Source organism: Mustela erminea, chromosome 5 (assembly GCF_009829155.1).
Source record: "Mustela erminea isolate mMusErm1 chromosome 5, mMusErm1.Pri, whole genome shotgun sequence".
Taxonomy (NCBI): Eukaryota; Metazoa; Chordata; class Mammalia; order Carnivora; family Mustelidae; genus Mustela; species Mustela erminea.
The window spans coordinates 136,590,028-136,609,493 of NC_045618.1; the positions used below are offsets into that span (position 1 = coordinate 136,590,028).

General features: G+C 36.1%; 1 protein-coding gene across 3 annotated transcripts in view; it reads left to right on the forward strand.

The window, feature by feature from the left end:
- Positions 1 to 868: 868 nt before the first annotated feature.
- UNC79 (unc-79 homolog, NALCN channel complex subunit) overlaps positions 869 to 19,466 on the forward strand; it is a 237,283-nt gene continuing 218,685 nt past the window's right edge. For 2 of the 3 annotated variants that reach the window (XM_032345110.1, XM_032345113.1), the window contains exons 1-2: positions 869 to 1,025; positions 10,234 to 10,307. In XM_032345110.1, the coding sequence (XP_032201001.1) occupies positions 913 to 1,025; positions 10,234 to 10,307 (187 nt within the window). In that variant the 5' untranslated portion in view covers positions 869 to 912. The remainder of the gene's footprint in view (positions 1,026 to 10,233; positions 10,308 to 19,466) is intronic. The other variant, XM_032345112.1, reaches the window with a different exon arrangement.

Below are 19,466 nucleotides of genomic sequence, written 5' to 3' on the forward strand. Positions count from 1 at the left end.
TCTTAAGCATTTTCCTATTAATATGCACGATGCCCCTTTCCGTTGGTTGGCTTCGTTTGGTTTTCCAGCAGAGGGGCTTCCTAACGTTTCTGTTTCCATCCTGGGTGGTTGAAAGGGAGCACACCTGGCTTCCTTCTGTCTCATCTTTCATTTTTCTTTTCTGTGGCCCTTCCAGCTTCACCCTCCGTGGAAATCTCCTCCTTCCCTAGCCCCAACTTCCAAAGTCTTCTCCCAGCCCCCAGGCAGTGGGACCTCCCATCCTAATCATCAGCAGGAGAGCCCATCAGAGAGGGGAGGCAGAGGGCACGGACCACAGCACGCCGGGAAGCCATGCTGAGGGTTACTTCTGCATTTCCTTCCTCGCGATCCTCAGGAGCGTCCTCGCCGCCCTCCGGCCCCGGCTGTCTCCAGCCCGCCCCGGATCCGCCTCCCCCGCCTTCCTCCGGGAGGTTGAAACCAAGCGTGGGACGCACCTGTGTCCCTCTCTGGTCGCCCCGTTGAGGCACCGAGGGCTGCTCCCGGAGCAGGATTTACAGGCCCGGAGAACGCCAATGGGAGATCCAAATGGTCGGGGACTCCGGCACTTTAAGAGGCTTTTCTCTGGGAAACACCCGTCCCCTCCGAGCGCCTTATGAATGGAAATACTCCTCCCCCGGTCGAGCCCATTTTCCCATTTCACCAGGAGCCGCAGCTTGCTCTCTCCTTTCGGTCTCCCCGCCCACATCAACGCGGGCAGCTCCAGGAGGGGACGGACAGGAAGCCTTTGGCCGCCTATTAAATCCCACCCATTTCTCCGGGGGCGATTTCCTAACCTTCCGGGACCGAATTCTGCAATTTGATGTGCGTTTTGTCCGAATGGTAGCGACACGGGCCTAAGGGAGGGGGAAAGCGAGGGGGTGGGGGGTGGGGGGTATGCGCTCTTTTCCTCGCAACATCGCTGGCGGAGCGAGGGAGCTCACACGACACAGATTTTGGGGCAAAGCCTTTCCATCTGGACAGCACCATGTCCACCAAAGCGGAGCAGTGTAAGTAGCAGCCGGCCCGGCGTTCCGGCCCGGCCTCCGGCTGGGAGCTATTGCAGTTGCGGCGTTTGCGGCTGCCGGGAGACCTTGGCATCGTGCTGGTGCGGGGGTGGGGGCTGAGGTTGGGGCGGGTGGGGGGTGGGGGGCGGAAGAGAAGGTGGGGGAGGGTGGACGTTAATGTCAACGCGGCGCTGTCCCTGGTGCTGAAAAATAATGCGGTCTTCCTCGGGCTCGTGGTGAGGTTTCGCAAGACGGAAAGACCCTGGGAAATGAAATTAAAATGGGGTCATTCTCGGGAAAAAGAGGCCTCATATCTTTCAGATAAACATTTCAGTATCTCTTGTTGGAGTGGGGGAAGGGGGGCAGCGGCAAATCAGGGGCGGGGAACTGTCAGCGCAACCAAAGCCTGCCTGGCCTTCTGAGCATGCCCAGTTCTAGGTGCTGGAACCATAGGGGAGTTTGAGTCCGCAGTTTCCACTTCGGGTTGGAGAGGCGAGAAAGGAGAGAAGGGGGAGGGAGCCGGGAGTCAGGCAGAATTCTGGACGAGTGCGAGGAAAATCAACTCCCGAATACCCACACTAATGCAAAACTAAAAACAACCGTAGGTTAAAGCAAGAGTTGGTGCTTTGCATGAAGGTGAAAGGGGCTCAGGGAAAATGATCTAATTATTCTTCCAAAGAGGTTTCCTTTGTAGGGCAGCTGACACAAACTATAACAAATAACAGGAGGGTTTTAGTTGTCTTAGTAATGATTGACTGTGTGTTTGGTTGGAAACAACCTGCAAACTCCTTGTAGACAGAGGAAGTTTCTAATATGCTTCCTGTAGCCTCTCTTATTGTAGTGCGCATTTGTAGGCCATTGGTATGTACTTGGTAGTTTGATTAATGTGAAACATTTTCCTGAGTGCTCTTGAGGGATCCAGGAAATTAAACTTATGTTTGTAAATAAAAGATGTTTTTGTTAAGCAGTAAGTTTTAATTTTTAACAAATATGCCAGAACTTATTCATCTAATTGACTCTTGTTTCTTTCAAAGAAATATACGGTTATGTTGATAATGCCGTCCTGTCACTTCTTAAAAGTATTTGTAATTCTTCTTTGGAATGGCTATTAAAGCCATTTTGTGAGACACCCAGAAGAGTAGTCTCAATATTTTGGGGCAGTATGTTTTATAGAATATGTATAAAGAGTGTGTCACTTATTCACCAGATAGATGAAATGAACTGAAGGCTCATAGAATTGCCAGAATGATGGTTTATTAGAGATTATGCCCTCCTACCATCCAGTGCTTGTACCTCTTTATAGTGTTATTTTTGGAATCTGGAACACCTGAGTTTGAATCCTAGTTCTGCCATTTACTGTTTGACCTTGAGCAAGATAACTGACTTCTTGAAACTTTATTTCTTCATTTGTAAACCTGGGTTAATAGTGCTGATGGGATTGTTGTGATTATAAATGAAGGGATACACATAAAAGAATGAGTAATGAGCCTAGCCCATTGCAAGTATTCAATAAATGATAGTTATTTCCCTCCTAATAGTCTGTCTCTTCTAAATAGTTAGGTCTTTTTTGATTTTTGGGGACCATTTTCAAAAGTTAAATCTTAACCTCAAAGATAAATTTTGCTTCTACAGAGGCTTTCAAAAAAATCGAATGCATTATATTCTGAGAAATGGTAACATAGTTGGAATCATTGTGAACTTCCCACTTGAGAATATCACACCCTTGAATGTTTTATTATAGTGTGTTGTTAAAAAAACCACCACCTGTCATTTGATTTTATAGTTCTATATTATATAACTTCAGGTTAAAACCAGGGAGTGTTACTGTCTTTATTCTGTGTTTTCTCTTCCTTGTTATATTTTGAGATTCACTGGGTGCTTTGTCTTGTCTCTTTCTTGGGCAGTTATTGCCAGGGTGAATAAAATCTACAAGTGGATTTGGTTGTGTAGTGCAGGTAGTGCGTAGTGAAGAAACTATTTTAGAATTGTTTGTAAAACTGATTTTTTTTTCCCTCTGTAGGTGATGGGAAAGATACCACATTTGAAGCTAAAACATGTGGATTTGTGTTTTGTATGCCCTTCTGATTAATTGTGTGACATTGGACAATTAACTTAATACTTTTGTGCCTCAGAGTTTCCATCTATGAAGTAAGGAATAATAGTGTTAGTTGTTTTTGCTTAATCCTGTGTTGTGGAGGGCAAAGGAGGTAAATGGGAGTAGACTGTGAAAAGGATAGGGATGCTCTGAGTGTTTTTAGGTGTCTTTATTTAGAGTGAAGTTAAGAATTTCTCTTTTTCTCTCTCTTACATGCACTAACATGAATGGATTGTCACTCTAGTATACATTATATACCTGAAAATAGAGCAAAGACATGAAAAGGTGCATGGTTGATGTTCATGAAGGGTGAATACTTTTTAATAAAGAGAAGTTGCAGATCTGTGATATTTTATCTTTGGACTTGGTAGGAATATGGTTAGAAGGAAGGAGAAAGAGAAGGGAAGGCCACGGGATTTTTCTCCTACTGGATGTGGAGATCACCAGAACGGGAGAGAACAGAGTTCGTTTATCCTCTGCATTTAGGAGTATGCACAATGCCACTTCCCTAAAGACCAAGCAGGGAGAATTAGGTTTAATTTAATGTCAAAGTATTATTTCTATTTATTTCTATTATGCTTCTTCCTGAGGGCTCTTGATGTAGGTAAAGATTTCACTGGTGCAGGAAGTGGACATAGTTTGGTTGAACCAGCAAGAGGAAGCACTTGCATTTCAACCCAAACAGATTACGTGATTTACCTTTGAAATCTGAAGTGTCACAGATATGTGAAAAATGATTTTATTATTATGTAGTGGTATTTTCTTGTATGAAATAAGTAGCAATAATGAAAGAGAGGTTAGTTTTAGCTAAGATATAGTTTGGAGCTGTTTTTATACATTCAGTCTGCTTCCTGTGTTATGTGCAGAACATCATAACAGAAGGTGAAAGCTTCCTAGCAATTTCTTAGGCGATTGCACAGAGCTAAAACTTTTTTCCTCCAAATTCTTCTTTTTCTTACAAAGTTCACTGTAGTGAGAATGTTTTTGTAGTTGATATAGAATCTGAAATGAAAAGATAAGGATTTGTCATTATTTTATTTGGAGTTATAAGAAGTCTACCTCCTTTCCCTTCCTCTGTCTTCTGAGAGTTATAATTAAATAATCCAGAGTAATTTCTATGTGCTCTTTCAAAAAAAGCTTATTTTTAATAACAGCAGGAGTTAAGACTGGGAGTTCTAGAATCAGACTGTTGCCTAGATATGAATCCTGGCTCTGCTTCTTGCAATTTCCGTGACCTTGGACAAGTTAACAGAACCTCCGTAAGCCTTGACTGCATTATCTATAAAATGGGGATAGTCCTAGTGGTGAAGATTAAATGAGATGATCCATGAAAAGTGCATAGCACAGAATTCTGGCACACAATGGGGAGTTAATAGCTATTATTATCATCATTATCAAGCATAAAATCTTGTGCTTGCTGCTAAAATGAGGATAATTATAAACTTGGATCTAGCCCCCCAGAGTGTAGCAGAAAAAAAAATTACAATGATATTACTTAAATGGGATATGGGCTATTGGATTATATTTTATTCTCCTTTCCTTGTCTCTGAGTCCTTTCCAGCAATCAGCCTAACCCATTTTAGGTGGGAAGGAATCTGCATGGCAATTCCTTGGCTTTGTGTATTTAGCAAGGCACTGGCTAATCACCCAAACAGACTATTTCTAAAGCATTATGTGCCTATCCATCACCTTTTGTAGTTTGACAACAGTGTAGCAGTTGATAAACACAAATCACTTATATATAATATCCATCAAAATGATTGTCAAATTTAGAAACCCTAACCTTGAGGTTTGAGTATAAGCTCAAAATGCCTAATTATAGAAATGTGAATATATGCTATTTTTAATGCATTTATCCTACTCAATATTTTATTTCAGTAACTAAAAATCCTTTTGATTATATGAAGAACAAACACTTTTAAGAGTAGAAATAATTAGCACTATGATTTGAAGTTGAACTTTGTTCTTTCTCATGCATCTTTAAGGGCCATGTTTAGAGAAATAATTTTAAAAATGTTTATGCACATTGTATTATTATATATAGAATACCACTATATTACTAATATTATAATAGAAAAGCACTTTGAATAGCACTGCAACCTGCAGTCATTTAGAAATCTTGGCACAAAGACATTGCTAACTTCTTATATAGGAAAACTAGTTTTATTTATATATGCCAAAATTAAAGTAGGTTATTAATCGTATTTGTGGTAGCAAAAAGAGCACATGGCTTTAGCTCTTGTCTTATGTGATTTCTCTGCATCATTTGACAGTAGTTGCCACATTTTTTATTTAAGCTTTCCTTTTCTTCTCTCTTTTGTGGCTGTTCCTACTCAGATTTTTTCCCTTAGGGCTACTTTCTTCTCTTCACCCTTAATGAACAGGATTCTATCATTAGTTGCCCTCTCCCTTTTTTAAATCGTGAATATTCCTGATTTACTTTACTTTCATGGTATCAGTTATCACCTCTCTGTAGATGGCACCCAAATACAATTTTCTAGTCTAAACATGTCTCTTGAACCAAAGCCTCTATCTCTCTCCTGGCATCCCGGAGGCATTTCAAACCCAAACTCACTGTCTGCCGCCTCAAGCTTGTACTCCTTTATGTATGACTCATTTTAATGAATAGCACCACCATCTACCCATTCACCCAAGTAAAAAAATTGGGAGTCTTCTTAAACTTCTCCTACTGTTACTACTATGCAACAAACTCACTAACCTTTGGTGATTCTAGTCCATGCAACTAAATTGCTGCCCAACTCTTCGATCTAGTTACATTGGATTTTTTTTAGTTCCTCCAATGCACCATGTTCTTCTTTTTTTTTTTTTTTAAATTAACATATAACGTATCATTTGTTTCGGGGATACAGGTTTCTTTTCTCCATGTCCTCTTCTTTGCCTTTCTTTTGTTCAGTATTTAACTTGGAAGCCCCTCCTGACTGCCAGTCTTCTCTTGTAGGCTCCACTCATGTGCTCACAGTGTATTGAATAATTTGTTTTCTTGTCAGATGTCCTCATTTACTTTGTGTTGTAGACTGTATTATGTTCATTTCTGTGTCTCCAGTGTGCAGACACCATTGTCTAGTGCATAGTGTATATGCAAAAAATCTGTTTCTTGAAAGTAAAAATGATTGAGGGTGAATTAATGTCTTTTATGAAGAAGGATTACCTATCCAATTTTTGGATATCATTAATTTGAAGATTTCACATTTATGTTAGTGGGAGGTTCTGCATTAATACAATATGAACATAAACTGTATAGAATGCATGCTTTTCAAATGGATTTACAAGTAAATAAAAATACACTTTAAAAGTATGTAAAACATTTATTAAATCAAATTTTATAGTATTTATATAACAAGTTGCCCTTTTTCTGAACATTAAGTGTGTTTTGTTTCTCAGCTAAAATTTTCTGTTATTATATTCAGCATAATAATTATGATTCTTAATTTGTAGACAATCTTAGCACACAGCCAACTGTTTTTCTTATGAAATAGAATATGAATATATTTGAAGTCAGGGACTTTTTATGCTGTAATTTGATGTGGATCCTTTGAAATACATTTGTTCAAGTTTTATGTATTGATAACTCAACCAGTAAGTAGGCTTTAAGTTGGGATTTTCATTTTGTAGTATTGTGTTGCAAACCCATATGCATTTATTGCTTATATTCTGAAAATAACAAGAGGGGATTGGGAGGGAGACAAACCATAAGTGACTTTTAATCTCACAAAACAAACTGAGGGTTGCTGGGGGGAGGGGGTTTGGGAGAAGGGGGTGGGATTATAGACATTGGGGAGGGTATGTGCTTTGGTGAGTGCTGTGAAGTGTGTAAACCTGGTGATTCACAGACCTGTACCCCTGGGGATAGAGTATTATGCCTCCATCAGAAAGGATGAATACCCAACTTTTGTAGCAACATGGACGGGACTGGAAGAGATTATGCTGAGTGAAATAAGTCCAGCAGAGAGAGTCAACTATCATATGGTTTCACTTATTTGTGGAGCATAACAAATAGCATGGAGGACATGGGGACTTAGAGTGGAGAAGGGAGTTGGGGGAAATTGGAAGGGGAGGTGAACCATGAGAGACTATGGACTCTGAAAAACAATCTGAGGGTTTTGAAGGGACGGGGGGTGGGAGGTTGGGGTACCAGGTGGTGGGTATTATAGAGGGCATGGATTGCATGGAGCACGGGGTGTGGTGCAAAAATAATGAATACTGTTATGCTGGAAATAAAAATAAATTAAAAAAAAAAAAAAGAAAAAAAAATGGATAGCTGTGTGTAATGGGCATATATATTGGCTTAGAAATGAGGTGTTTATTGCATGAAGAAGTACATTAAACAAAATGTATCCTTAACAATAAGCTTGCTTTTTGTAGTCTAAAAAACTCAACCATTTTATTTAGAATTTTTAGCTTTTTTCAATTCATATGTTATATTTCTGTCTGTTTTTTTTTTTTCTTCTTTTGCAGTACCAAGCAATCTGTATTTCATCAACTTGCCCATTCTTTTATTCAGCAAATACTTATTGGGAGTTTACAATGTGTCAGGCTCTGTAGTAGGCTCTGGAGGAGCTAACATTTAAGTACCCAGGGGGATCACACTTTGCTGAGATGTAGATATTCTCTTATCAGCTCTCCTTTGATATGCTGTTTAGGTCTCTAAAAACAATAGGAGATTGAAATGAATTTGTTATGACTTATTCACAGAAAGCTAGTACTTGCTCCTTGTGATTGTTGGTTATTATTTTTTTTTCCTTATTGAAGGCTTAAATTTTTATAGAAAATCTTGTTAGAATCCCCCTCCCCAACTCAGCATTGTTCTTATTTTTCAGGTTTTTCTGGTTATTCTTTTTCATTTTTCCAAATTAATTTTATGTTCAAGTTATTTATCTCAATGAAAAACCTGATGGCATTTTTATGAGTACCACATTAAAATTAGAAAATAACTTATTTAGGGAGAGCTAAAATCTTTAGGATATTGAATTTTACTGGTTAAGAACATGGTTTGTCTCCTTTGTTCAAGTTTTTTCATGCCTTTGTTTAGGGAGTACTTTTTAGAATTTTTTGTTAAGCTTACGTTTAGTATTTTATCTTTTTTTTTTCTGTCACAATTGGAGTCTATCTTCCTTCTTTTTTATATTTTTACATGAAGGCTACTGACTTTTGTATGCCAATTTTGTAACCTTACTTTATTAAATTGCTTTCTTTCTGTAGTGGTTTACCATTTATTTTGGGGGTTTTCAAGATATATAATCTGCAAATAGGAAATTTTATCCTTTTTTTTGTATCCAATTCTTCTGTCTCAAATTGCTTTCTCTTTCCCAATTGCATTGGTGAATATCTCCAGTACCGTGTTAAATATGGCATAGTGAGTATTCTTGCCTTGTTTTTAATTTCTATAAGAGAACCTGTAGTACTTCTCTATTAAATAAGGTATTACTTGGGCCTGAGGTAATATATTAAGGAAGTATCCATCAATTTCTATGTTATTGAATATTTTAAAAAATCTGACTGGTGCTGAATTTTCTGTATCTATGGAAACTATATGGCTTCTTTTAAATTTTTAATATGCTGAATTGGATTTTGTCATATTTGATTAATAATTTTTGCATTGATATTCATGAGTTAGATTGGTCCACAGTTAAAAAAAAATTATCTGTCTGTCTGTCTGCCTATCTATTTATTTATCTATGTAGGGGGCAGGGGTTGGGTGTAGTTCTAGTCAGGACCCAAGAACAATGTTATATTCACTATGGAAAATGAGTTTGGAAGTTTTCCTTCTTTTTTATGCTCTGGAGTGATTAAAGTAACACTGAGGTTAAGTTTAAGTTTGCCTGTGAAACTGTCTAGCATGGTTCTCTTTTGTAGTGGAATTCTTTTAACTTCTTTCTGTATTCCTTCTATGACCCTTGTTCTGTTTAGAATTTCTCTTTCTACTGGGGTCAATTTTGGTAAGTTACAATTCTCTAAAACATTATTCATTTCATTTAAATTTTCAAATTTGTACAGAATTATGCAAGAGTCTTTTAGAACTTTAAACATTTTCTCTATTTTGACTTCCTTGTCATTGCTAATATTGTGCCTAAATTTTAATGCTGTATATTTATGTTTTCTCACCCCCCACCCACCCCCACCTTCTTTTTTCTTGATTCAGTGAGTTAGCATTTTGCCCATTGTTGATTTCTTTTCTAAGGAAATAGTTTTGGATTTATGTATTCTACTTTTTTTTTTTGGTTTCTGAATTAATTTCTGCCACTTATGATTAATTCTCCTTTTTCTTGATTTCTCTGTTTTATTTTGGTGTTCTCTAGAAAGCTTTTTGAGTTGGTGTTTATTTTAATATTTTTGATATAGACATTTTATGCCATCTGTTTTTTTTTTTTTTTTGACTCTTTCTGTAGCTATAGCCTATGGATTCTGATAACATCAGGCATTGTTTATTATTGTCAAGAAATTCGGCAGTTTAATTTTGTATTTTGCCTTTGATCCAAGAGTTGTTTCAAGTGGAAGGAAATTTTTGTTTTTTCTTTTTAATTTTGTTACCAACTTTGTTTTTATTACATTATAATCTGAGGATGACATTTGCATTATTTCTGTTCTTTGGAACTTACTAAGGTTTTCTCTGTGGCCTAAGGTTTAGTCAGTTTTTGTGAGTGTTCTTTGTGTACTTGAAAAGAAATTGTAATCTCTATTTCTGGGATTCAGATATTGATATAGATCTATAAGATCTACTTTGTTTATGTTGTTTAGATCTTCTGTGACTTTATTAATTGTTAGTCTGCCTGATCTTGGATTGGGAGAGGTATGTTAAAGTCTATTATTAATGTGTTTTTGTCAGTTTCTCCTTGCATCTCCTGTAGGTTGCTGTTTAATAATGGCTATTGCTGTGTTGTTGGGTACATAAATATTAATAACTGTAATATCTTCATTGTGAGTTATAGGCTTAAGCATTATAAAGAGTCCTTCTTTATATATTTTAATGCTTTGGGGTCTCAATTCCACTCTGTCAGGTATCAAGATTATGAAGCTTGTTTCCTTTTTATTTGTGTTTGCCTGATATATCTTTCTCCATCCTTTTATTTTTAACTCTTTTGAATCTCTTTGTTTTAGGTGTGTCTCTTGTATTCTGCATAGTGTTGGATTTTGCTTTATTAGCCAATCTGAAAATCCTTTTCTTTCAATAGGTGAGTTAAGCCCATTTACATCTATTGTTATTATTAATATATTTGCCCTCAGTTCTATCATATTGTTTTATTTTTATGTCTTTGTATCTACACTTTTTCATCATGCAGTGGGTTTTATCTGCTTGTTTGTTTCATTGGTAAACTTTTTATTAATTCCTTTATATACCATTAATCCATTTTTGGGGGGGTACTAATTGGGTACCTACATTAAACAACACTGAAATTATCTGATAACCTCTTCTTCCTTACTCCTACTCCACAATCTAATCTAAAGTAATATCCTTTTATTTCCAATTAATGTCTATTAGACAATCATATCCATTTGCACTCTTTATTTCCCCACCCCAACTGTTGATAATTATCCTACATCTACCATAGTCTCTCCTTTATAACCACAGTTTAGTTTTGTTCTACAGGTATATTTATATCTGATGAGCACCACTCAATTATATGTTACTGTCTCTCAGTTTTTTTAATTGTCTGGATGTCCTTTTCTAATAGATTCTTTCGGAAGGGCTCACAGGATCAATGTACCCCCAAAGTTTGGCAAGTTTATAGTAGTTTGTTTATAGCTTTGTACTTGGAGATCAGTTTGGTTAGATACAAAATCCTTGACTCATATTTCCTCTCCTTCAATATGTTAAATTGGTTACACTGTTTTTTTTGCGGGGGGATGTAGACATTAAAAATTGTTGAAAAGTCTGGTGACAGTCTTGATTTCTTTTCCTTATGAGTCCCTTAGCCTTTTTGCCTGGTTGCCTAAGGTTTTTTTTTTTTTATTTTCCTTTAAAGTAGGTTTAACTTTAATATGGTTTAGTTTAGCCATGCTGAAATGATTGTGGTGTATCTTTTTAATATGTAATTTCAAGATTTTTTTTTTTAATTTTAGGAAAGTGTTCTGGAATTACAGTTTTATTTATTTATTTATTTATTTATTTATTTTGTTCTATTGTTTGTAATCTGAGGATGACATTCTTTGTGGTCCCTCTCACTTTTTTTTTTTTTTTTGCTTATCTTCTATATGGATAACTTTCTGTTGAATATTTTAAAGTCTCTTTCTTCATTTCTTTTGAGTTTTTTAAGAATCACCCATACAATACGCTTTTATTATTCTATATGTGAACCAGCCTCATGGTGATTCCTCATGTGTATAGAAATACATTTATTTAACCCTTAATTTGAAATGTCAAGTATAAATAAAAAATTGAAACTATTCAGTTGAATATTATCTTATTTCCCATAAATTCATACTTATACATTATAAGTAAATACGGGCACCTGACTATGTCATTATAGCCTTCTAGTGTAAACATGCCAAAGTACCTATGTATTGGAATACATGTTATTTTCTACTTTTTGTTTTTCATCGAAATAATTATATATAAAAACATTCACCCATTTTCAAGGCATAGTTTAATGAATTTTGCTAAGTGTGTACAATAGTATAACCACCAGCCTCACCAGAATAAAGAACAGTCCCCTTCTCTTAAAAAGGTTCCTTGTGTGCGTTTGCTCTTTTTTTTAAAAATTAAATTTTAGTTGACACACCGCATTACATTAGTTTCAGGTGTACAACATAGTGATTTGACAAGTTTATATGTTATTTTGTGCTTACCACCAGTGTCACTACCGTCTGTCATCGTATAATGCTATTACAGCATCACTGACTATATTCCCCATGCTGTCCCTTTTATTCTTCTGACTTATTCATACCATAAATGAAAGCCTTTATCTCCTACTTCCCTTCTCTCATTTTGCCCATCTCCCCTATTCCCCTCCCTTCAGCTTGTTCTCTGTATCTGTGGGCCTATTTGTGCTTTTTGTTTGTTTGTTTTGATTTAGAAATTCCATGTATTAGTGAAATCATATGGTATTTTTCTTTCTCAGTCTGACGCAATTTATTTAGCATAATACCCTTTAGGTCCATTAATGTTGTCACAAATGGCAAGATCTCATCCTTTTATATCACTGAGGAATATTTCAGTGTGTGTGTGTGTGTGTGTGTGTGTGTGTGTATGTGTGTGTGTATGGCATCTTCTTTTTTAAAATTAAATTAAAAATTTTTATTGACATATAATGTATTATTTGTTTCAGGGATACAGGTCTGTAATTCATCAGTCTTACACAATTCACAGTGCTCACCATAGCACATACCCTCCCCATGTCTGTCACCCAGCTGCCCCATCCCTCCCACCCCCCTCCACTCTAGCAACCCTCAGTTTTTTTCCTGAGATTAAGAGACTCTTATAGTTTGTCTCCCTCTCTGGTTTCATCTTGTTTCATTTTTTCCTCTCTTTCCCTATGACCCTCTGCCTTGTTTCTTAAATTCCCCATGTCAGTGAGATCATATGATAATTGTGTTTTATGACTGACTTATTTTGATTAGCATAATACCCTCTAATTCCAACCATGTCATTGCAAATGGCAAGAGTTCATTTTTTGATGGCTGCATAATATTCCATATTGTGTGTGCACGTGTGTGTGTGTGTGTGTGTGTGTGTGTATTCACATCTTCTTTAATCCATTCTTCTATTGATGGACACTTGAACTGCTTCCATATCTTGGCTATTGTAAATAGTGCTGCAAAAATATGGAGTGAATATATCTTTTTGAATTAGTGTTTTTGTTTCCTTTGGGTAAATAACTGGTAGTGGAATTACTGGACCGTATGATATTTCTGTTTTTTTTTTTTTTTTTTTGAGGAATTTCCGGTACTGTTTTCCATAGTGGCTGCACCAATTTATCTGCACCTTTGCTTTCGACCCCTTTCTTCTATGCCTGGTCCCAGGCAGATACTCGTCTGCTTTCTGTTGCTGTAGCATTGGGTCTTCTAGAATGTATATAAATGGAGTAATTCAGAACATAGTCTTCTGCTTGACTTCTTTTATTCAGCATAATGTTTTTGAGGTTAATTCATGTTGTATATATTAATATTTTGCTCCTTTTTATTGCTCTGTAGTATTCCATGATATGCATATAGTATTTGGTTGTTTTCAGGTTTTGGCCATTACAAATAATGTTGCTAATAGTACTTGCATACTTATTTTCATGGGGGCATTTTTTTTTTAAATTTCTCTAGAGTGAATATGTAGGAGTAGAAATGCTTGACAGTATGGTAAATGAATATTTAATGTTGTAAGATATTGCCATATTGTTTTTCAAAATGGCTGTAATATTTTGCATTCCCACCAGTAATGTAGGAAGGAGTTCCTTTTGTCCCACATCCTCATCAACATTTGGTATTGCTTTGGTATTAACTTGAATTTTTTCAGTGGGTGTTTGTAGTGTAGTGGTACCTCACTGGTGTCTCCATTAGCATTTATCTGAGGACTAGTGATGTTGAACAGCTCTTATGGGGCTTTTGACCATTTGTATATCTTCTTATGGGACATGTCTCTTTCAATCTTTTGTCACTTTTTATTAGATTTTTGGTCTTTTTATTGAGTTATAGGAGTTGTTTATATATTCTTTGTACAAGCTCTTTGTCTTGAAATATTTTGCTTCCAGTTTGTGCCTTACCTTTGTGTGTTCTTAATTGTGACTTTTGAGAAGTAAAACTTTCAGATCATGAAGAGCATTTAATCAGTTTCTTTCTTTTATCATTTGTGCTTTTGGTATCCTGTTTAAGAAATGTTGGCCTCCCTGAATGACCCAAAGGGTTTCTCATAGAAATATAATAGTTTAATTTCCAGCATTTAGGTCTGTGAACATTTTGAGTCAATCCTTAGCAAGAGGTAAGGTATGAGGTTCATTATTTCCATATACAATATCCAATTCTTCTAGCACCATTTGTTGTAGAAATCATCTTGTTTCCATTGAATTATGTTGGTACTTTTGTTGAAAATCAACCGGTCCTATGTGATTGGGTCTGTTCTAGAGTTTATTCTGTTTATTCACTTATATGTCTATCCTTATGCCGGTGACATACTCTGTTACTGTAAATTTATAGCAAGGCTTGAAGTCAAGTGGTATAAGTCTTCCAACTTTATTCATATTCTTACAAAGTATTTTAGTTATTTTAGGTCCTTTTCTTTCTATGTAAATTTAAAAACCAACATGTCATTTTTTTCAAAAGAAACTTATTTGAATTTTAGCTCAGCTTGAGGGGGATTACTATTCTTGGAACACTGGATTTTCTGATCATATGTATGGAATCATGTATGTGCACTTATTTAGGCCTTGTTTAATTTCCCTTTGTAATGTTTTGGTGATAGTCACATTCATTAAATTTATTCCTCAGTATTTTTGTGGAGTTGTTTTATTTTCTGATTATCTGGTGGTTAGTGTAGAGAAACACAGTTACTTTTTCTATGTTGATCTTATATTCTACACTGCTACAATGCTCATTAGTTATTAGTCTGGTAACTTTTTTGAGAGGGTTACTTAAGGTTTTCAACACACACCATTATGCTTTTTATTTCTTATTGTCTTATTGCACTGGCTAGGACATCCAGAACAATGTAAATGAAAACTATGTGAGTAGACATCTTTGCTTTGTTATTGGTCTTAAGTAGAAAACTTTGAGCCTTTCACTACACACACACACACACACACACACACACACACACACATATATTTTAGATTTTATTTATTTATTTGACAGAGAGATAGCACAAATAGGCAGAGTGGCAGACAGAGGGCGGGGGAAAAGCAGACTCTCTGCTGAGAAGGGAGCCCATCATGGGTTTCCATCCCATGACCCTGGGATCGTGACCTGAGCTGAAGGCAGCTGCTTAACTGACAGAGCCACCCAGTTGCCCCTAGCCTTTTACAACATTAAACCAACCTTGCATTCCTGAAATAAATCAATTCTGGTCATTATGTATATCTTTAAAAAATGTTGTACTCCATTTGCTAATATTTTGTTAAGGGTTTTTCTCTCTATGTTCATGATGGATGTTGGTCTATAGTTTTCTTGTAGTATTTGTTTGGTTTTGGAATCAGTAAAATTGTCCTCATAAAATGAACTGGGAAGTGTTCTCCTTTTCCATATTTTTTGGAAAGAGTTTGTATAGAATTGATACTCATTTTTCCTTAAATTTTTGATAAAATCCACAACTGAAGCCACTGGGCCTGAAAGATGTTTTTCTTTTCTCTTTTTGTGGGAAAGTTTCAAATTTTAAATGCACTTTAATTGATTTGAAGGTGTTTAAGTTTTTTATAATTGTTGTTCTTTTTTACAGTTTTGTTCTTTGTGTCTCTCAAGGAATCTGTTTTGTCCATTTGTCAAATTTGTTAGTAGTCCATTTATTGGCATGAACTTATTTTAGCAGTCCCTTTTATCCCTTTATCCGTTTTTATATCTGTCTTACATTTCTGATATTGGCAATTTATATCTCTGTTGTTTTTCTTGACTTGTGTGGTTAGAGGTTTATCAATTTTATTGATCTTTTCAAAGAACCGACATTTGGCTTTATTTTCTCTAATGTTTTTCTATTTTCTATTTTATTGATTTCTGCACTTAATCTATATGGTTTCCTTCCTTTTATTTGCTTTGGATTTAATTTGCTCTTCTTTTTCTAGTTTCTTAGAGTGAGAGCTTGTATTTATTGATTTGAGACCTTTCTGCTGTTCTTTTTTTTTTTTTAAAGATTTTATTTATTTATTTGACAGAGAGAGATCACAGTAGACAGAGAGGCAGGCAGAGAGAGAGAGAGGGAAGCAGGCTCCCTGCTGAGCAGAGAGCCCGATGCGGGACTCGATCCCAGGACCCTGAGATCATGACCTGAGCCGAAGGCAGCGGCTTAACCCACTGAGCCACCCAGGTGCCCCCCTTTCTGCTGTTCTAACATAGGCACGTAAAGCCACAGATTTCCTTGTATACTTTGCTTCAGATGTACTCCACAAATTATGATAGGTTATATTTTCATAATTGTTCAGTTCAAAATATTCTCTAACTTATATTGTAATTTTTCTTTGAACTCAAGTTTCTTTAGTATTGTGTTAATTTCCAAATATTTGGGATTATTGCTGGTTTTCTTATTTATTGTTTTTGAGTCCTAACTTAATTCTATTTTTGTCAAAGAACGTAATCTGTATAATTTCAATCTTTTGGCACTAATTAAGACTTGTTTTATGGTCCAAAATGTGGTCCATACTGTAAATATTCCATGTGTACTTGAGAAGAATGAATATTCTACAAGTTGGGTGATGTGTTCAAATCTATGCCCTCGATGTTTGTCTGTTTTGTATCAGTTGCTGATAAAAGCATATTGCAGTTTTTAATTATGGTTATGAAATTGTCTATTTTTCCCTTTAAATCAGTCCGTTTTTGCTTCATGTATTTTGAAGCTCTATTATTGGGTTCGTACTTATTTATGATTATGTTTTCTTATTGAATGTATTTTATCATTATAAAGTATCTTCTTTATTTTTATTAATATATTTTGTTTTGAAATCTATTTATCTGATATTAATAATGCTACTCCAGCCTACTTCTATTTACTGTTTGTGTGGCATATATATCCCATTCCTTTCCTTACAGTCTTTTAAAATTTCCCTTTAGCTTCTTAAGTATTGTCTTTCACATTTTTAAGTAAAGTTTGCCCTAGTGATTAGAATGTACAGGGTCCCTGGACAGCTCAGTGGGTGGAGTGTATGACTCTTGATCTCCAGGTTTTAAGTTTAAGTCTCATGTTGGGTGTAAAGATGACTTAAAAATAAAATCTTAAAAAAAAGTTTAGAATGTACATCCTTAATTTTTCACAGTTAACATATAGTTATGTACAACATTACTTAATATATAGAAATCTTGCAACCTTAGGAGCTTATATCATTCTTTATTTTATGGTTATTATAGATAATACATCTACATTTGTTATATACCCCATAAGGCAATGTTATGATTTTACTTTTAAAGTTCTTTGGTTAATAAAGAAATTAGAAAGAAAAAGAGAATGCACTCTTTTGCATTTACCGAGTTTTGCTATGTCCAGTGCTTTTTACTATTTTCTGAAGAGTCGGGTTTCTATTTGGTATCATTTCTCGTCAGTCCCAAAGCTTCCTTTAGCTCTTTTTGTACTGCAAGTTTGCTTGTGACAAAATTTCTTAGATTTCTTTTGTCTGAAAATGCCTTTATTTTGTCTTCATTCTTGAATAATATTTTTATTGAATATAAACTTCTGATATGACAGGTTTGTTTTTTTCCTTTCAGTACTTTAAGGATAATATTTCATCTGGCCTTCATGTTTCAGAGGGGGATTTAGCCATCAATCCCAACAGGTCTATATTATTATGTACGTAATATATATTTTTTCTCTTCCTGCTTTCAGGATACATTGTTTATCTTTGGCTTTCAACAGTTTGAATATCATACACGTTCCTACTGCCGTAGGAAATCTTTGGCTGTTATTTCTTCATATATTTTTATGCCCCATTCTTTCTGTCCTCTCCTTCCAATTACACATTCATAATTATACGGTGTAATATTATCTAATAGGTCTCTGAGGCTCTGTTCATTTTCTTCCCCCAGTCTTATTTTTCTTTATTTTCTCCGTTCTTCAAACTTGCCCTGTTGATCTATTTCCAAGTTCACGCACTCCCCTTTGTCATGTCCATTTGGCTGTGAAGTCTAGGCAGTGAATTGTTTTATTTCAGAAATTCTATTGTTCAGTTCTAGGATTTCCATCTTGTTTTTTTTTTTTTTAATTGTTTTTATTTTCCTGCTGGGACTTCTTATTTCTCTGATGAGAGTTTCACGCATTGAAAGCGTGTTTTGTTTTACTTCATCGAGGATAGTTATAAAACAGTCGCATATACCTTGCCTGTTAGTTCCAACATCTGTTTCATTTCATGATAGAACTAGACTGATTTTCTTTTCTTCTCAGAACGTGTTTCATTTTCTTGGTTCTTCCTACATAGGATTATTTTGGATTGTATCCTGGACATTATAAATGTTCAGTTGTGGGTACTTTGGATTTTGTCATTTCCCACTGATGAATAGTGTTGTTGTTGCTGCTGTTGTTGTTTGTTTGTTTTAATTTTAGTGGGTCCTTTTCTTGGCTGGACTTGGACAGCAGACTGTGTCGCTTATGCAGTAACTTCTTATTCTGTTCAGGTCTTTTGCCTCTGAGTACGCTGCTTTGAGTCTGCTTTGTATCTCTGGTTCAGGTGTTAATCAGGGAGGTGAATATTTGGAGTTTGCAGGTCCCCTGTCCAGCTCTTTCTCTGGTGGAGCTCTCCTTCTTGCTTCCCACAATTCACGGTTTGCCAGTATTTCTTTTCTTCTCTGGTTCCCCAGGCAAGAAAGATTGTGGGTTTTCTGTGTCTCCCTTCACCACTGTGCAAGCTACATGGACTACACTGAGCCCCAGGCTAAAAGCCAAGATGATGGGAACTTACTGGTTTAGCTGCCTGTCTTCTCTTCTTGGCAACTGGTAATCTCTAGCAGACTGTGTCCAAGTCTGTCCCTTCTCCTGTACCTTCAGGCAAGTTTTTTCTCCCATTATGTCTAAGCTTTGTAGTTGTTTTCTGTGAGAGGAAGAGGAATTGCTGGAGAGGTTTATTTGATCACAACCTAAAGCCACTTCTTTTTAATTTTTAAGAATCTCTCCTTTCCATGTTTTATTTTTTATGCATTATCCACTGTGTGTGTTTATTTCTGTGTTTCTACTGGTTTAGTCTTCATTTTTTTTTTTTAAAGATTTATTTATTTATTTATTTGACAGAGAGAGATCACAAGTAGGCAGAGAGGCAGGCAGAGAGAGAGAGAGGAGGAAGCAGGCTCCCTGCCGAGCAGAGATCCTGATGCGGCACTCGATCCCAGGACCCTGAGATCATGACCTGAGCCGAAGGCAGCGGCTTTACCCACTGAGCCACCCAGGCGCCCCCATTTTTAAAATGTCTTTTCTTTTGGGTGCCTGAGTGGCTCAGTGGGTTAAGCATCTCCAACTCTTGATTTCGGCTCAGGTCATGATCTTAGGGTCTTGAGACTGAACCCATTGTGGGGCTCTGCGCTCAGTGGGGAATCTGCTTCTCTCTCTCTCTTTCCTCTGCTCCTAACCCAGATTGTGCACACATGCTATCTCTCTAAAATAAATAATTAAATCTTAAAAAAATACAGGTACAAAAATATTTTATTTCTAATTCTCTCCAGAGTTCTTAAACCATTTTCAAAATCTCTCTTTTTTTCTGATCACCTAATTTCATTGTGTTCAATAA